This window comes from Hirundo rustica, chromosome 10 (genome assembly GCF_015227805.2).
Source record: "Hirundo rustica isolate bHirRus1 chromosome 10, bHirRus1.pri.v3, whole genome shotgun sequence".
Taxonomy (NCBI): Eukaryota; Metazoa; Chordata; class Aves; order Passeriformes; family Hirundinidae; genus Hirundo; species Hirundo rustica.
The window spans coordinates 10,699,986-10,721,175 of record NC_053459.1 but is presented as its reverse complement, the minus strand read 5'-3'; the positions used below and the strand labels follow the sequence as shown (position 1 = coordinate 10,721,175).

At 35.8% G+C, this 21,190-nt stretch overlaps 1 protein-coding gene across 1 annotated transcript in view; it reads left to right on the top strand.

Annotated features, from left to right (window-relative positions):
• DNER (delta/notch like EGF repeat containing) overlaps positions 1–21,190 on the top strand; it is a 114,153-nt gene that overhangs the window by 37,200 nt on the left and 55,763 nt on the right. Inside the window, exons 2-3 of the mRNA XM_040074686.1 lie at positions 10,642–10,938; positions 20,644–20,738. Coding sequence (XP_039930620.1) covers positions 10,642–10,938; positions 20,644–20,738 — 392 coding nt within the window. The remainder of the gene's footprint in view (positions 1–10,641; positions 10,939–20,643; positions 20,739–21,190) is intronic.

The window sequence follows — 21,190 nt, the reverse complement described above, 5'->3', positions numbered from 1 at the left end:
AGATTCCAGTGTTTAGAGCAAGTGAAAGAGACTTAGGCAGAAGCAGTCCTATAGTGATTTATGTCCTATAGGGACAGGCCCCCTTAATCTGTGCCATTTCATCTAAAAGGGGCACAAATCCTGTCATTTCTTTTAGGAACTGTTCATTAATATTGTAATGTGTTTTGTAAAAACTGTGATCTTTAGGGCAGATTTAAAATGATAGATGAGGAGTTTGTTGCTGGGTTGAACCTTGACTCACTTTACCATTTACAATGTCTCTTCCATCGTGTTGTACAATGGGTATGCATGGCATCTTGGAGACACCAGTAAGAACATCTTACACTAAACAGATTTCCCCTTGACATCTCTGATGTGACAGTGAACGCACTGAGAGGCAATTTCCCTATTTACAATGACAGCCTCCCTGCAACTTGCTTCAGGAGACCTGAGATTGCATAAAATTGTCCCAGAGAGGGAAGCTATGCGCCAAATTTTTATTTCCCTAGACCTAGAGAATTTTAAATTGTTCTATCAGGAAGCACATTCCTCTGCACTAAAGAAAATTCTGTGTATATAACCAGAAGGTCTGAGAGTGATCAAGTAGCTGAAATTAAAAGAAAATAAAAGCTGGCATGAGAAGAATTGTGCTGGCATAGAGTAGCAAGATAGTTGTTACCGAGCAGTTGTTACTGGGTGGCAAGGGAAAAATTATAATCCATTTTATCTTAATACAATTTTAGGAGGCCTTTTGGACCTCAAGATACATTTGTTTTAAAAAAATAACCCCAGAAATGATGTTCTACTCACTGGGCAAAACTGATATTTCAGATGAGGCTAAAGAAGTGTTGCCTCTCACCACTGAAAATAAAGATCTATTTTATGGCTCTGCAGACTGGCTTATTCTCAAGGTTCAGGCATATGCTGCTGTTTTCATACCTTAACAATTTACTGTGTGTTAGATGCCATGAAGTAACTGAATTCACCCAGGCTGTCATAAAATGTGAGATACAGCGTTGTAGTTGAAGGTGTTTTCACAGAGAGGGACGGTGACAGTGGCAGTGAGTGCCAACATGAGTGAGTGACGGTGTTTAAGCTAGGAGGAGCAGAGAAATGTTGGGCTTCTATCTCCATCCCAACTTTGTTCAAATATTGAATCCAATTGCTCTTTCCAGTAAAATGGTGAATTCTTCAGGGATGAGGAAGTGGATGTTGATTTGAAACTCTTTGGACATGGCTCTTAATGTGTGGGCAGGTGCCCTGTTACAAGATAAAGATGTCTCTAGCCCTGTCTTAAAAATGAAAATCACTTTTGACCTTAAAACTATTAGGTTCCTAATGCAGAAAGGAAGACTTTGAATCCTTGTCTGCTGTAACAGCAAGAGAGGTGAACTCAGCTTCTTCACACTGGCATCTCTTTTCACCTGCTCTCAGTAGATACCAGATCTGATATTCCCGCAAATATCAGATCCACAGAGTTGTTCAGGTGTATTAATTAAGTGTATTTAGTAGTTGATTTAATCCTCAATAACCATATAAAAATGTATCTGGGTCTTGGAATTCTAATCACAAGTCCAGAGGATTAAAATCAAGTATATATGATATAAAGGAAAGAGTTTTTAAATAGAAGTCATGGGGAGTAACATAATCCAACACAGAAAATCAGAAGTGTGTACTGAGAGAAAGCATTCACATGTTTGCAATTTTTTTCATCTTTCTTTCAGTATTTCTCCAACTAGACAATATTTTAACTTTGGATCTGTCAGGATATTGAAGTGTGAGAAATAAGGAAAAAATCAGCAGACCGCATAGCTGTGATTTACTGTGCTGTCAGTAACACTGGATGCAGTGCAGGAATGTTGGTTGTTTGAAAGTGGTGGAAGACCCATCTCATGCTCATCTATTTGACTCGGTGCATAAGCATTTGCTGTTTTATTGATTGCCAAATGCCTCAGCTGCCAAAATTTCCTTTTTGATGTGTTGTGGCTTGAAATGATAACAACTGCTTCCTTTCAAACTCCCCAAATTTTAATTGTCTTTTTCATACTTGATTTGGAAAATGTGACATCAATGAACTGCTGGTTATGTCACGTCTCCTAGGTACCTTATGGATATGCTTATTATCTTTTCCTGTTTCCACAGCCTCTTGGGGGCAAAAAGCTATCAGAGTAGTCAATTGTCACATCTGCTGAGTTTTTCAGGATTTCGTGCACTATTGATGGTTCAACTGCAGTTTTATGCACAACTCACCGTGTAATTTAGTCCTTCTCTTCTTATAAGAACCTCATGTCTGTTTTGCTGTATCTCACCTAGAAAATTGTGAAGCCTCAGACTTGGAAATTGAGAAATGCCCTGAGTACTTGAACTAGTGAAGTCTATTTTGTATGAATTTGTGTCTTGAGCTTGTTTGATGGTGATGCTAAAGAAAATGAGAGTGCTGTTGATGTTCTGTTGCTGAACATTGGAAGGGTGCTGTGTCTTGTAGACAATTAAGTGTGAGCTTACACTCTGCACTTTTCATCACTTAGACAACCTACATAGGCTTGATCCTTGACGTGGGTGCTTGTTCATGCAATAAAGGTAAAATTATTGATTATTTTTAGATTTCTGGAAATCTCTCTAATCTTTTTTATTCAATATTTTTTAAGCTTGGACAAACATGTAAAACTCAACATTCCTGTAGAGAGATTATAGCACACTACTGTTTTTAAAACACCTGAAATTTTAGGAATTGAAGATCATCTTACTTTGAGGAGGATAAGTAATTTCGTTATGTAATTTTGAAAATTCTAGTAGCAGATCATTTGGATTTTTTTTTTTTTTTTTTAATAACAATTGATGGACTGTATTTCTGCTTGTGCTATTCCTGATTTCATCAAAACTCAGGATATTCAGGGTAGAGTTTAAGGATTTTTAAATTATATTAATAACCTTAAATTAGCCTGTGACCCATATAGTTAATATCAAACTTTTATTTATTGGAATTAATAAATCTTCTGTTCAAAAAAAATTTTAAAAATCTGTTGCATGTAAGGTGGGAACTTGCTTGTGTGTTTTTTTATAGAATTCTACTCATCATTTTTTAGATCAATTAATGTATTTTAGATTAACATTATATAGGAGCATATTTACTTAATTTTGGTTTTCCACTAGTTCAGTGTAGAAATAAAAAATGTTATGAATTCTCATATAATTGCATATTTTAATGTCCTATAATAAAAATATTTTGTGCACCTTACCGTTGCTCAAGAAAAATTTCTTCTAAAAATGGAAAACAATATTAAGACTAAAGATACTATTGATAGTTCTTTCACTGTGTGATATTTTAATAATGAAATAATATCATAAGATCTAAAAAAACAAGTGTATTGTGCTACTGTGACAAATGTAGTGCTTTGCCTTTACAATTTCCCTCCAGTTTTGCCACCAGGAATGAGAGAACCATGGGGGTCCCTGCTAACAATTAGAGCAGGGTGCCAGCACTTAATGAGTGTAAAATTGCCTGTAAAATTGTAAAATAAGATGAGTCTGTGGCAAAAAACACCAATGCTGATCTTCAGAGATCTACTGGTACTTCTTAGATCCTTTGTCTTCAGTAGTTGACCCATCTTTGGGATAGATGTTCTGACTTCATTTTGGTTTCTTGAAAAAGTGTCCTTGCTGAGTATGAGTGTTGCTGAAAATGCAGGAAACTTGCTTAGCTTATCTACTTGGAATGTAACGTTAAATCTGCTGTATTTATGAAACTATCAAACAATTTGAATGTCCTTTTACTACAGGGGAAAAACAAATATATATTAAAAAAAAAAGATTGAAAATAATCTGATGAGAAAAGCAGAGAAAAAAAAGTAAGGTGCTTCTCAATAGTTGTTTATGTACTGTAGACATCTGACAGTTCCCAGTGGTTAGTGAAAAGCAGATATTTTCCTTTCATTGAGGGAGAAGAAAAGTGATCTCAATTTACTTTGCAGTTATTTCAGGATACCTTGAGGTAAGAATGTGCCTGAGGATAGGTAGAGCAAAGCAGTTGGTGTCTGGTAACTTATTACACAAGGGTAAATCAGCCATTTGCTGGAGCTCTGTTTTTAAAATCTATCACGCTGTTCAAATTCTGCCGTGTTATGTTTGCTGGTTTTTCAAATAGATTTGGGCAGCCATGCTTTGGTTCGCAATTAAACCGACAATTTCTTTAGGCATTTTTTTTCTGCTTCACTGAAGTAAAAAAAATGTTTTATATCCATTTATTACACTCACTGGCAGTTTCATTACTCTGAATATTCAAAACTTATGGAATGAGAATTGCAGTTTGGAAGAAATCCAAAGTTCTCATTGTTAATGGTGTTTCAAAGAATCATATTCTGAATTATCTGATAAAGGTTACACTTTATTAGATTTATTGATAGCTTTCCTCATGGGTTGGACATAGATTTGAATTGCTAAATGAGGAGAATAAATGTTCCCTTCTAGAAAGAAGTTGCTTATATTCTATTTTCCATATGATACAGTTCTTGGCCTTGGCCTTCTAAATCTTGATTAATCCCAAATTTGTCTTGTAGCTTGTAGTTAATTCCTAATGATTGGAGCTGACATAGCTGCCAAATTCTTGTTTTATATAATAGAGAAATGTTTTTTCCCGCTTACACTTTTTTGAGGGATGGGAAAGAAATCTCTGATTGCTCTGGCTTCCAGGACCTATGTATAGAGCACTTTTTATTACTTTGTTGTTGCCCATTCTATTAAATCCCTGATAGTCGTGTCTCAGACTGGTGTAGTTCATTGCCCACGGGCAGCTCGTAGTATGAAGCAGCGCCATGGTGGCATGTCCTTCCTCCTGCCAGGCTGTGACATTCCCATTCCTGTACGGGCTGGCTCTGGTGGCTGTGGTCTCCACACTCCGTCAGGCAGTGTGTCACCGTGTCCTGGTGCATGTGCTAGAGGGATTGCCTATGGAGAGCATCCTTCAATTCCCACACAAAGGACACAGCAGGCAGCTTGTAGGGAGCAGCCATCTAAGGTGGTGGTACCTGTGTGGTCATGGTGCTGATCGTGCTCTATTTTTACATCCTCACGTGACAAAAGACTCTCATTCAACCTGACACTCCTATTTAGAGTGTTTTAGCCACTTTTATTTCTGTTGTGTTCAGTCACAGTTGGAAAATGAATGTATTCTTCAGCGCATCGGTTTTGAAGCAAATCTTGTTTTGAAGAATACTGTCTAAAGATGCAATATTAAGATGGTTTTCCTGTCTATTATGGGTTAATTAGAGTTAATATAGCTTAGGATTTTTTCTCAACTTTAAATTTTTCTGAATAATTATGTAAACACTTATGTTCATTGGAGCAAAGAAGTGTTCAGAAGAAACCAGAATGGCCACAGAAAGAAGCTAAAAAGAAAGAAAGACTAAGAAGCAAACTGAATAAATAGCTGCAGGTTACAGATTTAGCCTTGCTCTACAGGGATGTATTTCTGGATTGTATTTATTTGTATTTCAGTGTTGCTTGAGAGTTTCTATTGCCTCTACCTCTGTGGTTCCCATCCGGAAAAAAAATTGCTTTCTAACCTGCCAACACAGGCAGTGTGAGAAAGGAAGTATAATCCCCATTTTCCAGTTGGAAAGCGGCAGAGATGGAGTCTGACTGTTCTCAGCTCACACAGGATGTCACTGGGAGAGCCAGAAATTGAACCCAGATATATTGGTCGAGTTCTACTCAAGAGCGGGACTACTACTTGAGTCTCAAGACAGTCTTTTCTCAAAACAGAAGAAAATGTATTTATTTGATACACTCACCTCAATGCTTTTCCTGTGAATACTATTTGGAACATCTGGGGTTTTTTTAAATTTAAATTCATCTTTTGTTCTTGCTTTTCATTTCGTAGTTAACACTAATATTTAATGTGAGATGGAATGGAATTCCACAGTTTCACAGTGTGAAAGATTGAATTAGAATAAATTTTAATAATAGTTTGAACATAACAACAATTCTTTCAAAGAGATTAATTTTTTAGATAATTTTTATTGTCACTGTTATGTAAAAGATTTAAATGTGTTTCCATCTCTTTTTCATAAATTGATGCATATGCAAAAATAGATGTTATTTCAGATGTACTTAAAAGGAAAAATATCACCCCCCCCTCCACACACACTTTATTAAAAGCAGATAATGGCTTAGACTCCAGGTTTTAATTATTTTCTTTCTAAAGTATTCAGACATTGATAATTTTTAATGTACCATGCAAATCTTGAAATTGGTGAGTCTGATCCTGGTGATATATGGTGGATCTTCTCATGATCTCATCTTGGAGAGAAGTTGTTTGTTTCTGTAGTGGGGAATTTCTTCAGCAATGTAGGTGCAAAACCAGTTTTACTTATACTGATTTAAATTTCTCCTAAAATCTCTTTTTACTGGAACACATGAAAAAACTACCTGAGTCCCAGCCACTTGAATAACTCTACATATTTGATAATCACAGCAATTTACCCTGTAACTGGAAAAATTATCTCAGGGAGCCATGGAAAGTTGAAAACTTTTGACTGTGTCAGTTTTTAATATCTGCAGGCTGTTTCAGAGGTAGTGAGTGCTCCTGGACACAGATGCAAAGTCTCAGCCTTTGACATCATCGTGGCAGCTTGGCTTTGTTAACAGGTTAACATTCACCATGTTAACCTGTTTAATGAATTTAAACAATCTGCTGAATTCTTAATATGAGGACTGGATTTACTGGGGTTTGTTTTTTCATATTTTACTGAAGTTGCAAGCTGATGCAAGCTACAGCCTGTGGCTGTAGGCAACAGCAATAAAAACTGATCCAAAAGTTAGTTTTGTCCTAACACATCTAGGAGGAGAGCTGCAGGTGGAAGACAGGTTTGGCACAGTGTTTAGGAGCTCATCTGTAGCCTTGGCTTTAGACTTACTGTTCTAATTTTTGAAGCTCTTTGGAGGATCCACCTGGACTGTCTCCAGGTGGAACAAGTAGAACCACTTTGAAGAGAAGGTGAATGGGCATCAGCTGACAAATTGGTGTAATCACAAGTAGTACTGGCAGAAAGTTCTTGCAGATTTACATCCTGAAGGGTTTTATCTTGAACTGAAACCTTAGGAAACACTTGTAGTGGCTGGCAAACGATCCCTGTATGTGAGTGTGATTCTTAAACAAGCCCAGTTTATATTATACCATAGTCAGTCTGCCTTTGGAAAATTAACTGTGATATGAAGGGCACCTTGGTATGCATCTGTCTTGGGATTCTACTGGAAAAATATTTCAGGGATTGCAATAGTCCAGGCATATGGAATAGTAATTGCATGCAAATACATTTTATGCTTTTTAGCTTGGCTCTGTCAGCTGCAACGGCTGGCTGTACCTATTTAGTTAAGGGATGTATTATAAAAACAGACAGACTATTAAATGAAAAAATGGGGATGAAAACAAGAGGCCTAAATATAAAGTATACTTCCTTAATAGTGACTGCAGAAATTCTGTACCCAAAACCACCCTGGATATACTGAATATACTGTGGAACTGCGCAAGGAGTGGCTAAAAAAGAAGCTTGTAATTGTGTACTCGCAGTATACTTACGTTCAGCTCTTAGCTATGAGATCAAGGTGTTTTGGTTTTTTGTTTTAGTTTTGTTTTGTTTCAGTTTTTTTTTTTTTTTTATGAACTTCAGCAGTTCCTTCAAGGTTAAGCCTTGAAATTTTGCTAGCTTTAATTCTGATGTCGCCATGCTGTTCACTGTGTCAAAATATTTCTCAGATCACTTGGCTAACCATTGCTGCCACTTTCGTGAGGACCAAAGAAACCACAGAAACATCACAACCAACACAAATTAATCAATTTTATTTGCTTATCTCCTTTTATCTTATAATTAAAATGGACTTTTTAGTTCAACAGAAAACCTATGCACAAAGGACATTGATTTGTTTTGATAGGCTTATTGAAAGACAAATGAGCTTTTGAATTACTCGTAACTAAGGAATGAGAATGATGATAAAATCCTGTGAAGTGCTTCATAAAACTAAGTTCTGAGGAAGTCCATGGCTGCAGTTCAACATCTATTCATCTTTTTTTTATTTTTCATCTAATCTAAACCATTTTAATTATTTTCACTTCCACTATGTCTGAAAGGGTAGGGGTGGTTCCTAAAGCACAAGGTGTTCTTCAGGGCATGGCACAAGCAGCACTGAGCAGGACTTAATAATTAATTAAACACATCTGTTTCCAGTCAAACAAGCTCAAATCAGTTTGCATCAAATAGCAGAGATCACACAGCATTTTTTATTATTGCGCTTGTAAAGTCATTGGATGCATCCAATAATGGGGGAAGTGCCCTTTGTGGTTGAAGATGTTATTTTTTCTTTCTTGTTACTGCATTTGCAGATAATAACCTTAACAATTTAGGTGTGACAAGAACAATTGAATTAACACAAAATAGGCTTATTTTGAATTTGGATTTATTGCGAAAGCATGAGTAAACAGCTCATCCAACAATAGGAAATCTGCAGTTCTTTGAAACTCAGACCTAGTCCAAGAAACTAGAATATGAAAAAACTGTTGCAGACAATTTTTGAACTGGGCTTTGTTCACATGTCAACACATTTTATCTTCAGTACTCTTAAGGGAAATTTTCTGTGAATTATCTCCGGCACTTGGAAGTGGAGCAAGCTTAAAACGTAACTGACAAACCGTAGAAGAGAACCAACTCCTTCCTGAAAATTGTTCTTTCACTTAAATATTATTTTGTGGAGAAGATATTTAGAAATTGTTATTTGAGAATTTAGGTATTCTTTTGATTTGCTGGGGAAAGAGACTTTAAGGAGATAAGCCCTTCTGAACATAAAAATCCATACTTCCTTGATACGTCAAGTATATATATAAACTTGCCACATAGCTGAGTATTAAAAATGAAGAAGAGTCAGAGCTTGACCCTGATGTCTAATGTGTCACCTTATCTGTATGAGACGTGTCCCCAAGCAAAGTAAATAACACTCTCAACTGTGACCAAAACACCAAATCTATTAACAGACCATATATTTTGGACTGTCCTCTATGCCTCTAAGTCTTCTACATAAGTCAGGACAAAATCTGACATTCATCATTGACTGTCTCCAAAATTAACTTTCATAAAAGTGTTTCCTCTCTTTTCTGTCCAGAAATGTTACGAAATCTGGGGTATACAAAATTTTGAGCCAAAGAAAGAATTCCAGCTGAGATCAATAACAATATTTTTTTATATAAGGAGGTTTTGTATTAGGATTTGGTGTCCCTGACAACAGATCTTTGGATTAATGGCAAGGTAAAATTCCTAGTGTAGACACAATACTTGTTTTTTACATTAATGGTATTTAAGATTTATGTAATTCTTGAGATAATGATATCAACTATTTAATAATAAATAACTGTGCTGCTTTATTGAGAACTATAATATGAAGCATTGCTTATGCAGAGAAGAGCAGGAAAATTGTACAGGAAAGAATGGAGTAACCTTTAGGACTGGAGCACTTGGGTGAAATTTGCATTTAAAGATGAGGAAATGTCTGATTCCAGTGATGTGTTTTTCCTTTGATTGAAGACAAGTGAAGGGAGGTGCCTGATGGTCTTGGTCGATGACAGTGAGCCAGCAGTGTGATTTAGCTCTCATTAAGGCAAGCATTTCTTCAGTATTTTCTGGGAAGTTGTTTCCAGGACAAGCAAAAGTATTGATGCTTTTGCAAAAGGCAGTGCTAAACTTTGGAGTCCCAGGTGCAAAAATGAATCCGTGTCTGGAGGGAAGGGCTTGTCCTCCCCAAGGAAATGGGGCAAGTACAGCTAATTTTTCCAGGAGATGAAACTTGAAGAGTTTGTAGGTGAATTCTATAAATGCATTATGGATGTAAAATTTGACATAGAAAAGCAAAGACGTTTAAACTGAAAGTCAGTGATGATGTAAGAAACTACAAAATAGCTGTAGGTAAATTCAAACTAGAAATTAAAAGCATGCAAGCCTCAGACAGCATTTTTCCTTACATCACTGAGTTTTTTCTTGCCCTATGCCATTACAAATGCTGTTTTAAAAACAGGCACAGTTTTGCCCCTCTTTTCTAACTCCTGTTAGAAAGCTTTCAGCACCAAAGGAGTTGGACTCTGAAACTGCTGTCCACAAAATGAAGTGTAGGTAAAAGGCCCAGCTCTTTTACAAAGGAAGTTGTGTCCACAAATAGTACTGTGTGATGAGGTTAGCTCCGACCACAGAGAGCTGCTTCGTGACCTGCTGATCTGTACAAGTGCTGTGCCCTTTCCTGCTCCTGTTACTCCCTTAAATTCCAACATATCTGATGTTTTCCCTGAATAGGTTACTCTTTTAAGTCTGTTTTTGAAAATTCCTGATAATGAATGGCAACCGCTTTCCTTTTTTGTATTTATCTCTTTAACATCTCTTTGTTTGAATGTGGCAACAGTGAATTAGCATAAATGGTCTAGGAAAGTAGTTAATATAGATAAATTTGTATCCTTTAATCCTTTGAATTTACTTCCTTGAAGATACATCAAAGATGAATTTGGTTCATAAATATATTCAGAAGATGAATACAGTAAGGGGGAAAGAATCCCGTTTTATGGTATTTTTAAAACCCAGAAATAAGTCCTTTACAATCAGTAATTGACCTATATGATATGTTTTTTTCCAGTTTGTTTCAGATCCTTGTGCCAGCAACCCCTGTCACCATGGTAACTGCAGCACCAGCGGGGATGGCTACCTCTGCCTGTGCGCTGAAGGCTTTGGGGGCGCAAAGTGTGAGCACTCAGCGCACGGCCCCGCGGCCTCGGAGCGCACAGAGGCCACCTCAGCCCGGCACAGCAGCCCGGCCGCGGCCACCCTGGAGCCTGACATCGCGCTGCCCCGCTCAAGAGCCACCGTGACGTTACCTACGTGGCAGCCGAAGGCGGGACAGAGAGTTGTGGATCTCAAGTGGGACGAAATAGAGGTGAGAGTATTCTGTCAGAGTGAAAACTCGCTGACAAAAAGACTTTGAAGCGTTATTTTTGGGTTTTCAGTTGTGCGTGGTTTCATGATGTCCTCATGAGAAGACTGAAGATATGATCTCTGCCCTGAGATAGTGTGCTGGTAAAATTAAAACAGAAATCCATTTGATCCATGTTATGAGTAATGGCCTTCAGTTGGCTAATGTGTTGTATTAGATACTTCTTGGAAATGGGATAATATTTTTTCTTCCAGTCGACTGTGTGACACCATATCTCCAAACATCAAATAAATTTAGGGAATTCCAAAAGTTAAAGCACTACCTTTAAGATATTTTTTTGGTATTTGCCATTGTAATCACATTTTGCTACATGTTCCTGCATTATTAAGAAAACGCAGTTACTTGAGGATTAAAAGCGGTAGTTAATACATTACACAGGACACAACTCTAGGGGTGCAATCACAGTGGTGGAAACTTTTAAATGTTTAAATTTTAAATATTTGTTGTAACTCTTACAAACAAATCTCTGTCAAAATGTAACAATATCTGGTAAAACTACAGCTGGAAAGCATACAACATATGGTCCTTAAGGAATGTGATCTTTGCTTTCCACTGTGTTGTACTCTGCCCTGCTTCAAATGCTTAAGTGTTTTGCATGGATTCAAATATCTGCAAAAATGAAAAAAAAAACCCCTCAAACTCAACCAAGTCATTGTTAAAGCAATGATCAGTTTAGTACCAAGCGCTAGGAGTAATGAAACTTGTTGCTGAAAAAAATATTTTGATTTCTGTAGGTGAAGAATTAGAATTTTTGTGACATCTTTTTCTTATTGAGAAAGGCCTTGTAATATAATTTTATTTCAGTTTATTCAGGAATAAATAGGTAAAATGGCAGTTGTGTCTTTTTTTTGAAATGTTTTCATGAGTTTGATTCTCCTGAGGTGTTTTAACATACTACATAATGAGAAAGTGAGCAGGCAGTTTAATCTTGGAACAAGTGTATTTTTTTATAATTTTTTGCTAGCCCAGAAAAATTTGTTGATGTTTCCACTGTAAAATTTATTTAATCAATTTTCTGAAAGTAGAATCAGCCTATGTAAAATATATGTTAGGTGTTACGACTCTCTGATTTTAGCAGAGGTGTAAGTATTTATAGGGTATTCCATTGCAGTGGGAGTGCTGTTGGCAATGTCTGGAGCATAAAGCTTTTTTCCTGGAATTCCATCTCCCATATCTATTATTTTACAGTAGAACATATGTCAGGCACCAAGGATGGAGTTTGGAGAGATCACTGAAGCAGAAACAAACAATGATCTGCTCTTATTGCTTAGTTTAAATGCAGCCTCATCTCTGCATGGGTGGTCCATATGTCCTGATCAATTAAGGGCATGCTCTTCCCTGAACCAGATTTCCCTGGTGTGTCTTCCTCAATCTGCAGTCTGCTGTTGTCTAAGGAATATTTCTGCCTGGTTTGCATTTTAGGTAGATTCAGTAAGAATTGCAGTCAAACATCATTCACAAGTGGATATTTCAACAGCCTAAATTCCCCCTTCTTCACATCTTCTGTTACCTGAGAAATACAGATAGGTTATCAATTGCCATTGCATGGCTAATGCTAGCGTGGAAATGACTTACTCTCCTATTACAAAATTGCTTGTGTTGATATGTTTTTAATATAATGTGATAGGTCTTATATTTTTGACAAGCTCTCCAGTGTGGCATAGTGACCTTCTCCCTCGTTCTTTGGAAGTCGCAGTGAGAGAGATGTTTATCTAAAACAAAGAGATTTCAGTTGCTGATTCAAGACATTGTACCTGATCAATATTAACTGAGGAGAGTTGATTTGCCTGAAGGTCTGTGTTCCAAAGCCTCTTTGGTGGAGATTTCCAAAGTAAATGTGTTAATAGCAAAATATATTTCCTTATAGCTGTAAGAATGTTGCAAAACTTGATCCTTCTTCACTCTCTTAAAAGGAAGAGAACAAAGTAGCTGTAGGTTTTGTATTGCAAAAATTTACTGCTTTTATATTTGTTGAGATTCAGAGGGCAACAAATACTAATGTTATGTTGTTGTTTATTTTTTATAAATCTTCCAAGACAGTCTGTTTTCCAAATTATTCTATACTGATACTGGAAGTGAATTAATGTTCTTCAGACCCTTTTGTCTCAGAGAGAAATTTTGCTATACTCTTTCCAACTGAAAGCTCTCACTATTTTGTAAGGATGAAGTTTCCATGAAAGTTTTTCTGAGAAGTTTTGGGAACCCAGAGAATGAACACCTGAAAGAAGTAAGCTGTCTAGGAGAGGCATGATGTGTGCTTACATCTGGACAGGTTTTCTCTATTCCTTGGACACCACAGATCCATTTAACACTGCTTGCTGGAATGAACTGTACCAGTAGGTAACAGGCAGATGTCTTTGGATACAGTTTCAGTTAGAGTGGTCTTCATATAATAAATTAATCTTTTTTTGATGTGCAGATTAAGGACTAAAACCATAGATCATAAGCAAGAACATTTTCTCTCAGTTGATTTTCTTTAGTATAATATGAATTTATCTTTGTGCTCATCCGTTGAAAGATAATTCTTTTTCCTACTTGGAGCAACCGGTTCCCCTTGTAAGAGAGATCCAACTAACAATCCACATTTCACCAGTTCAATCATCTTTTGTGTTTTAGTGTGTAAGAGATATTTATTAGCCAGTAATGGAGAGAAAAAGAAACCATCTCATTAATCCTACGCAATTAATGGATTTAACAAGGGTTTCAGTGTACAAAATCAACCATAAGAATAGCAGTACCATACCCTTATATACAGGTTTTCATAATAGACCTGAAATTCTTTTCAAAGGAAATCAGCTGTATTATTCCCATTTTACAGCCTGAGATGCTGAAGCACAGAGCAGTGAAGTGATTTGCCAGGTGTGCAGCCAGAAATTAGAATGCTGAGCATGTGAGTCCTAGTCTAACCTTCTATTTATATTGCAATTTTGTGCTCAGATTCAAGGGTTTGAATGATTAGAGGCTACAATAAACTTCTAATTCCCCTTGCAGTGGGGACAGCATTCGTTTTGTGTGTCCTTAGTCAGTACATTTCAAGCCTTTATAAGGAGTGTGGCTGAATCAGGTGTCAAACCCTGAAAGAGAGAATTCCTGCTTTGCAACAAAGGCAGAATTATTCCCTAAGCATATTCTTGAAACAGGAACCTTTAAGTCTTGACTACTTTATGTGTTGCTAAATGTTTTGGTGGTGGTGTTGTTTTTTTTTTTGGTTTTTTTTTTTTTTTTTTTTTGTCAAAGCATGGTGCGGTAGGTGGAACAGAATCTGAACAAAAGCAGAGGAGAGATCCCTTTGAGATTGCTAAATACAGATAGAAACTTGATCCTTAGAAATGACATTGTAGGAAAATCTTTGACCTGGAAATGGGTGGAGGTTATAGTATATATGTTTGCCCTTTTTTTACCCTATTTTCTTGGCATTCCCTCTTATGATTGCTGTTAAAGTGCTGGAATGTGTGTAATTTTGGTTGGACTTAGGACAGCTCTTCTAACTGTATATAATATTTGTTTTGGAATTCTCTATAATTTTTCTTTTGTTCTGAGGAAAAGATATTCTAGAAACACATAAGGAGATTGAAGGAAGCACAGATTTTTTGTAGAATAATATTAACTTTCTTCTAGGACAAATATATAACTCCACTAACTCTCTCTACAATATTAGTTTATGGAACTTTTTGTTTGTATACAAACACCATTTTCATAGACAACTTGATGTAAACATCTCTGGATAGGTGCTACTCTTTATTTTCTAAATAAAACCCTAAATGTCTCTAAAAGCTCAATATGCTTAATCAAAACTTAAGTGAAATTCAGACAAACTTCAGTTTATTATGTTCCATTACTAAATCATGTTTAATAGATAGCCACAAATTCCAGGTTTCCTAAAATCAAAGCTCTTTAAGACAGAAATTTTAGCAAGTACAATTACATCAAGACCCTGAAGGTCTTCTCTTCTGAAGCTATACTGGTGGGCTTGCTCAGGATTTTTTGGTTATCCAGAGCTGTTTTTGAAATGTATTTGGATTCATTTAACTACTCCTTCAGGAATCATCCTGTATTGAAGTCCTAGAGAGGGGAAAAAGAGGAAAAAAAGAAAGAAAGAAAGAAAGAAAGAAAGAAAGAAAGAAAGAAAGAAAGAAAGAAAGAAAGAAAGAAAGAAAGAAAGAAAGAAAGAAAGAAAGAAAGAAAGAAAGAAAGAAAGAAAGAAAGAAAGAAAGAAAGAAAGAAAGAAAAAAAAAACCCTGATGTGTTTACTGCCTTTCAGTGTTTTGGTGTAGAAATATCTATAGCTGACTTGACAGTCCTAGGTTGAAGTTTATGTCCCAGCTTACCCTCCAGTGACCTGAGCTCATATGTGGATGTTTTCCTCAAGGAACTTGTTTACATAGTGTTTACCTTTATTTTCAGAACAGCTCCATACACTCTGGAAAAATAAAGGACTATTTATTGTTCATGGAAGTAAACTTTATTGAATGACTGTAGTGTGATCTAAGCAGAGGATAAGGCAGATAAGGCTCACACAGCCACTTGCTCACTGCCCCATCCTGTGAGATGGGGCAGAGAATGGGAAGAGCAAAAGTGGGAAAACTCATGGGGAGATGAAGACAGGTCAATAATTTTAAAAAGTGATAACTAAAATATCCCTATTATTAACCCTGTGTTCACCACAAGTCCATAACATGGCACCATGCCAGCTATTGTGAAGAAAATTAACTCCATCCCAGCCAAAACCAGCAGAGGCTGAATGTCAGGGTTTATGACTCTGACAGTGAATTTGGTGGATGGCTTGAGACAAGAAGGCAGCTTGCTGATATGATAATCTAGGTAATCTGTCATTGTGTAGGAGAGCCTCTTGTGCCTGCTGATGCATCTCTTGGTGTGATGTTGGCATTGAGTCAGTGACAGAAAACCAAAGTTTTACTAATGTTATCTGGAGGATTGCTGCACACTGAAATGTGCTGCATCCTCTCGGTGCTGTGGTTGCTGGCTCTACAAAGTGACTCCTGCTCAGTTGAGCAAAGAAACAGAATTTGCTGGGTGGATGTGCAGCCTTCTTTACACCAGCTTTCAGTGCTACAAGAACTGGTAAGCCTCCTTCATCTGACACTGTTTTTGGAGGCAGTCTGTCGGTCTCCCCCTGGTGTTCTTCAGGGAGGCACTACTACTATTCTAAACACCTTGGCTTTTCTCTCCCACTAGTGAGATATGTTAGAAATAAACTTTGATTTGCTTTCTGTTCTGGTTTTCTTTCAAGAATTGTCCTATCTGAAAAGAAACAAGTGCAGTGATGGGGAGGTTAAACTAAATGACACTAGATTTTTCAGAAGCAGTAGATTTTCTGTGCTATGGGGCAAGGGTGCTGAAACTGTTTTGTTGTTGGTTGTTTTTTTTATTTTTTTTTTTCCCTTCTAGAATTTTGTTCTGAGTTCAATTTCTGTTCCAGAAAAGATCCTGCTTTGTTGCTTGACATTTTGACAATAAGTAGACAGTACTAGATCCTTTTCTTATGTTTCAATTCTGTTGCCTTTTATTTTCCTATTTCTTTTTTCACTTTTTATTTCCCAACAGCTGTTCAAGATCTATAGTTAGAATCTAATCTGTTTTATTTCTTTCATATATTATTTTTCCCTTGCATAAGGAAGGATATAACATGCCAAACATTATATTTCTTAGAAAATAAGGGATACCTTTTGCCACACTTAGAGGGTCAGAAGAGAATAAATCCTGCAGGCCCTGTTCTGATACAAAAGTAGTTTATGTTCAGAAAAGCCAAGACTGCACCTTATGAAACTTCCACTGTTTGGAACTATCTGTTGGTTTTCAGAAGTATTTATTAATACCTTGTTAATAGGGTAGTGAGGACTTTCTAAGGTGCATACGAATTTGGCCATTCTTCTTACAAACCACTTTTAAATTTAAGGAAAGCATGGCATATTTTGCAAGACAGTAAAAGCCTTCTGCCAGCCTATGAACCTGGAGTTGAGATACAAAAGAAATTCGAATGTATCACAGAAGCAGAATGGCTGGATTTTGCACTGTCAGGATTAGTCTGCCCGTGTTGATAAGGCCTTTGGAATTACAAATGTATTCTCAACTTTTAAAGAAATCTACTATGAAATTTCATATACAATAGCTATCTTCAGAGAACTAATTTCAGCACTGAGAGGCTGCATAGATATAGATTTAAAGTCTGTGTGCTCCTCTTCTTAGCCTTATTGAATTAAAGTCTAGTACACTTAGAAAAGTAATAAAGGCATTGACTCATGTAAAAATATTGCCTTGGGATTTATGCATGTATTTCAGTACACGTTGAATCAAGTATATATCTCATTATTCTGGTTTTGTAAGGCAGGAGAGTATCTGTCTAACTCATGCTATTTAATTTCTTCAGAAAAGTTGTAATATGGAAGAACAGTCTGTTGCTCTTTTAGGTACCAGCCCTGATTTTCTTTGCAATCTCTTCTATACCACTGCCACGGTATGGAAATCTAACAAAATCACTGCTCTCTTGTTAAGGCCCAGGTGAAGATTGTGGGAGTAGGAGTTAGAACTCTCAAGATTTCTCTTGCTTTCTCAAATGATGCTGCTCTTTTACTTATGTAAAGTCTAAAAGCATTTGAAGCAGAAATACAGTTTTTATATACTATGTTATCTTTTAAGAAGAATATAACATAATTTAGATGCAAAGTTATGGAAGATTTATAGAAAGAGGAATTCTGTATTTACTGTCAACTATTTTATATATAATAATTTTAAACTCTCAATAAGGTATTGAAGAACAGTCTTGGATGTATTCTCTGTTGACACAGGAGCTTATCTTTGTAATCAGCTCCTAAACATATTTTAGACTCTGGAGGGTACACAAAGGTTTTGTTTTCTTTGGTGACTATTTTTAAAGCAGCTGCATCATTTGTGTAAATGTTTATAAGTCTGTTCCCCAAGAACCTTCTCATTGTCCTGACATTTCTCTATTATTAAATGTTTCAGGAGAAGTGCTGGATGTCATTGCAGTTATGTTATGTTTTCTTTTGATTGTCTTTAAATTACATTAGATACCTTCTCTGTTTGTATTTTTAACTTTAGACTAGGAATGAACTTTATTTTGTCCTCTGAAAATCATTGAAGTATATTTCTCAATGACTTCTGTTTTAAATATCTCCTACCAGTTCTAGCAGCCCTTTTTTTGTTTGTTTTTGAGAGTGAAAATTACAGATTGTTTTGGTTTTCTGAGTGTCCTTTATTGTTGCAATATATTGGTTGTCTTTGCCCTCATTCTTCAGTAGCTCAGTTTTGCAGCACACTCTGTTAAGACATGAAAGAGACACACTTAAAAAGCTTTATAAAATTTCTCACAGCTGTGAGAAAAACTGCAATTTGTTTCTTAATTCCAGTGTTAAAGCTGTCATTTTTTGTCCCTACAACACTTGACTGAAATAGGACACTGCTGGGACCATTTTTTTCCTTACGAGAGTTTCTCCTTCTTCCTATTTTTTTTGTCTGATCCAAGTATCAGGATCATTAATACATAAAAAATTTCAGTTGTTGTAAAGTCCTGAGTTTAGCATCCTACTGGTTTAAATGGTTATTTTAACAGATTCTTAGAACAGGAATCAGGGTCCATTACAAATGGAGTTCCTGGAGAAATGCATCGAACATTAAAGATCTCTTAATAGAAGAGTCAAAATCATGCATTTTGCCTTCATTCTTCTAATTATCATTGCAATATTTCCTATATGTTCTCTTCCTGCTGAGTAATCCTAAATTCTGTTGTGTTTCTAAAGTAAAGTGGTGTTTTTTTGGTTCCCCCCCCGCCCTGTTTTTTTTTTTTTTTTTTTTTTTTTTTTTTTTTTTTTTTTTTTTTTTCCATTTTGTGAAGGTTAAATCTCAGGTCTTGCTCTGCAGCCACTTTGTTCAGTTCTTGCTTCTATGATTCTTTTATTTTTATTCTAGTTGCAAAGACATCAATACCTTTTACTTTAAAAACTTCTGATATTAAACAGTAAGGTAAATGAAATGCTTAAATTACAATTTCCCCCCTTATGTTCCAAGGTAATAGATGTATGAAATTGCAAAACTATAGAAATACTCTAAAAAACTAATGTATTTTAGATGTAGTATAAGACTATGAGAATAGAGATACTTATTTCTTTTTTTCCCTTTGTTCCAGTAAGCATGCAGATTCTCAAAGAATAAAAAATTTTAAAAGTTGGCAAATATAAAAAGAAGAGTGTTAGCCAAACTAAGTTTGGATGCATTGTACTTTGACTGTTAGGTCCATACTTGTGACTTCTGAGATTTAAAAATTGCCATGGATATATTATCATTTTTCAGAATTCATGTGAACAAACACGATAAAATAGCATCTCACTTTATTTTCGTGAATTGTACGTATTCATATTATATACACCAGAGAATTCAACAATGAATTGAGTAACCTAGACACTGGGAGATAATTCACTTGAGAAATGTGAATACTGAGTATTTGTCTTGCCTGAGTCAAGATAAGCTCTGAGTGTCCTAAAAATTATTATTTGCATCATATTCTGGACTTGTTGTTCACGTATTTACATGCATTTCATTATGTTCATGTAATATTTAAAATGTGAATTTGAATTGTATTTAAATTTACAAATTTTATTCTGGCTTTTGTTTTGATGTCAGATTAATTCATGGAAGTGTGTCAGGTTCCATTTTTGCATTTTCAGTAATGTTAATGTAAAAAGTTTCCAAACATTCCATATGCCTGGAAGAATACGATTGCAAACTGCCTAGAAATTTGAAGATTAAACTGATTTTTTTTTCCCAGTGTGACATTTCATAGGCAAGTTGATGAAGATACATGAAAAGTTATCTAAAACCTCTGATAATATTAAGTAATAGACTCAATTATGCCACATAAATATTACTAATTTGAAATACATATACCCTTGGAAACAGTAATAATTTTCAAACTGTCTTTAGGAACTACTTATGAAGAGCTGAATAATTAAGGAGTCTCTGTAATTCCTGTGTTGCATGACACCTCTGGTGTCTGGATCTAGTTAATGTAGTAACAGATTTCTATGCCTAGTAGGCATCACTAGACTTGGCAAACGCTTCCTTTCGCTCTCACTGTGATCATCATTTTTTTCCCATCTGAAAGCACTGTTTGTCCAAGCATTTTTTACTTGGAAAGAATAGTAATGGGCAAGTGGGAGAGTGTTTTTTAAAGGAAACCTGTGTTTGGAAAAAACCCCCATATTTCAATATATTAGAAAGGCAATGCCTGTATTTGTTACTATAAATCCTTTGGTGTTGCATAAATTAATGATGCACTATTTCTTGGATGCAGGAAATGTTGGAGCATTATTTATTATTCTAAAAGACCAGAAAACTATTAACGTTTTTCTAAATATGTTCACTTTTAAAGGAAGATGCCTTCAGAAGTTTACATTTTTGTGCAGGAATTTTTTGTTAAAACAAAACCCTGAAGAGATAGTTATGTGAATTTCCAGCACCTTTGTTGGCAGCATAAAGGTTTCAGTGAATGTTCCTGTGGATTTTTAGAAGATGACTGGTGGACTAATAGTGTCACTTGTAAAAAAAATCTTTCATGTTTTCTTTGGTCATATTTTATGGTTTATTGTTAAATAAATCTATTTTTATTTTCAGATAATGCCAGATGTGGCTTGTGGAAATGCCAGTTCCAATACTTCTGCTGGAGGCCGACTTATCTCCTTTGAAGTTCCACAGAATACATCAATAAAGTGAGAATATTCTTATATGCGATGAAATAAAAAAGCACTTTTATTTTCCTTTGACTTTATATTTTAGACATCAGTTTTTCAGATAGTTAAATTTGTCAAATGACTAAAAGTCTATGAGAGAATTCAGACAGACTTCAAGCATGTAGCAGAGCCATCACAGCTCTTTGCTTGGCATAAATTCTCCCACATATTTAATGTTTTAGAAGATGTAAGCATGTAAGCTGTCTCTGGGCTATCATAATGCATTAGAAATTAGGGCAGATGTGTTGAAAATGTCACTTTGAAGAAGATGTGACATTTCCTTTCCTCTTTGTGCAGTGAACACTCTTTCCCCCTTTAATCTCAAGAAGAACTTGCTGATAGAAAGTGTTATTGTTGACTATATAAGTGCATGTATAGTGTGCATTTGTATTTGATTTCTGAGTTATTGCTTTGGGTGACATCATCAGCTG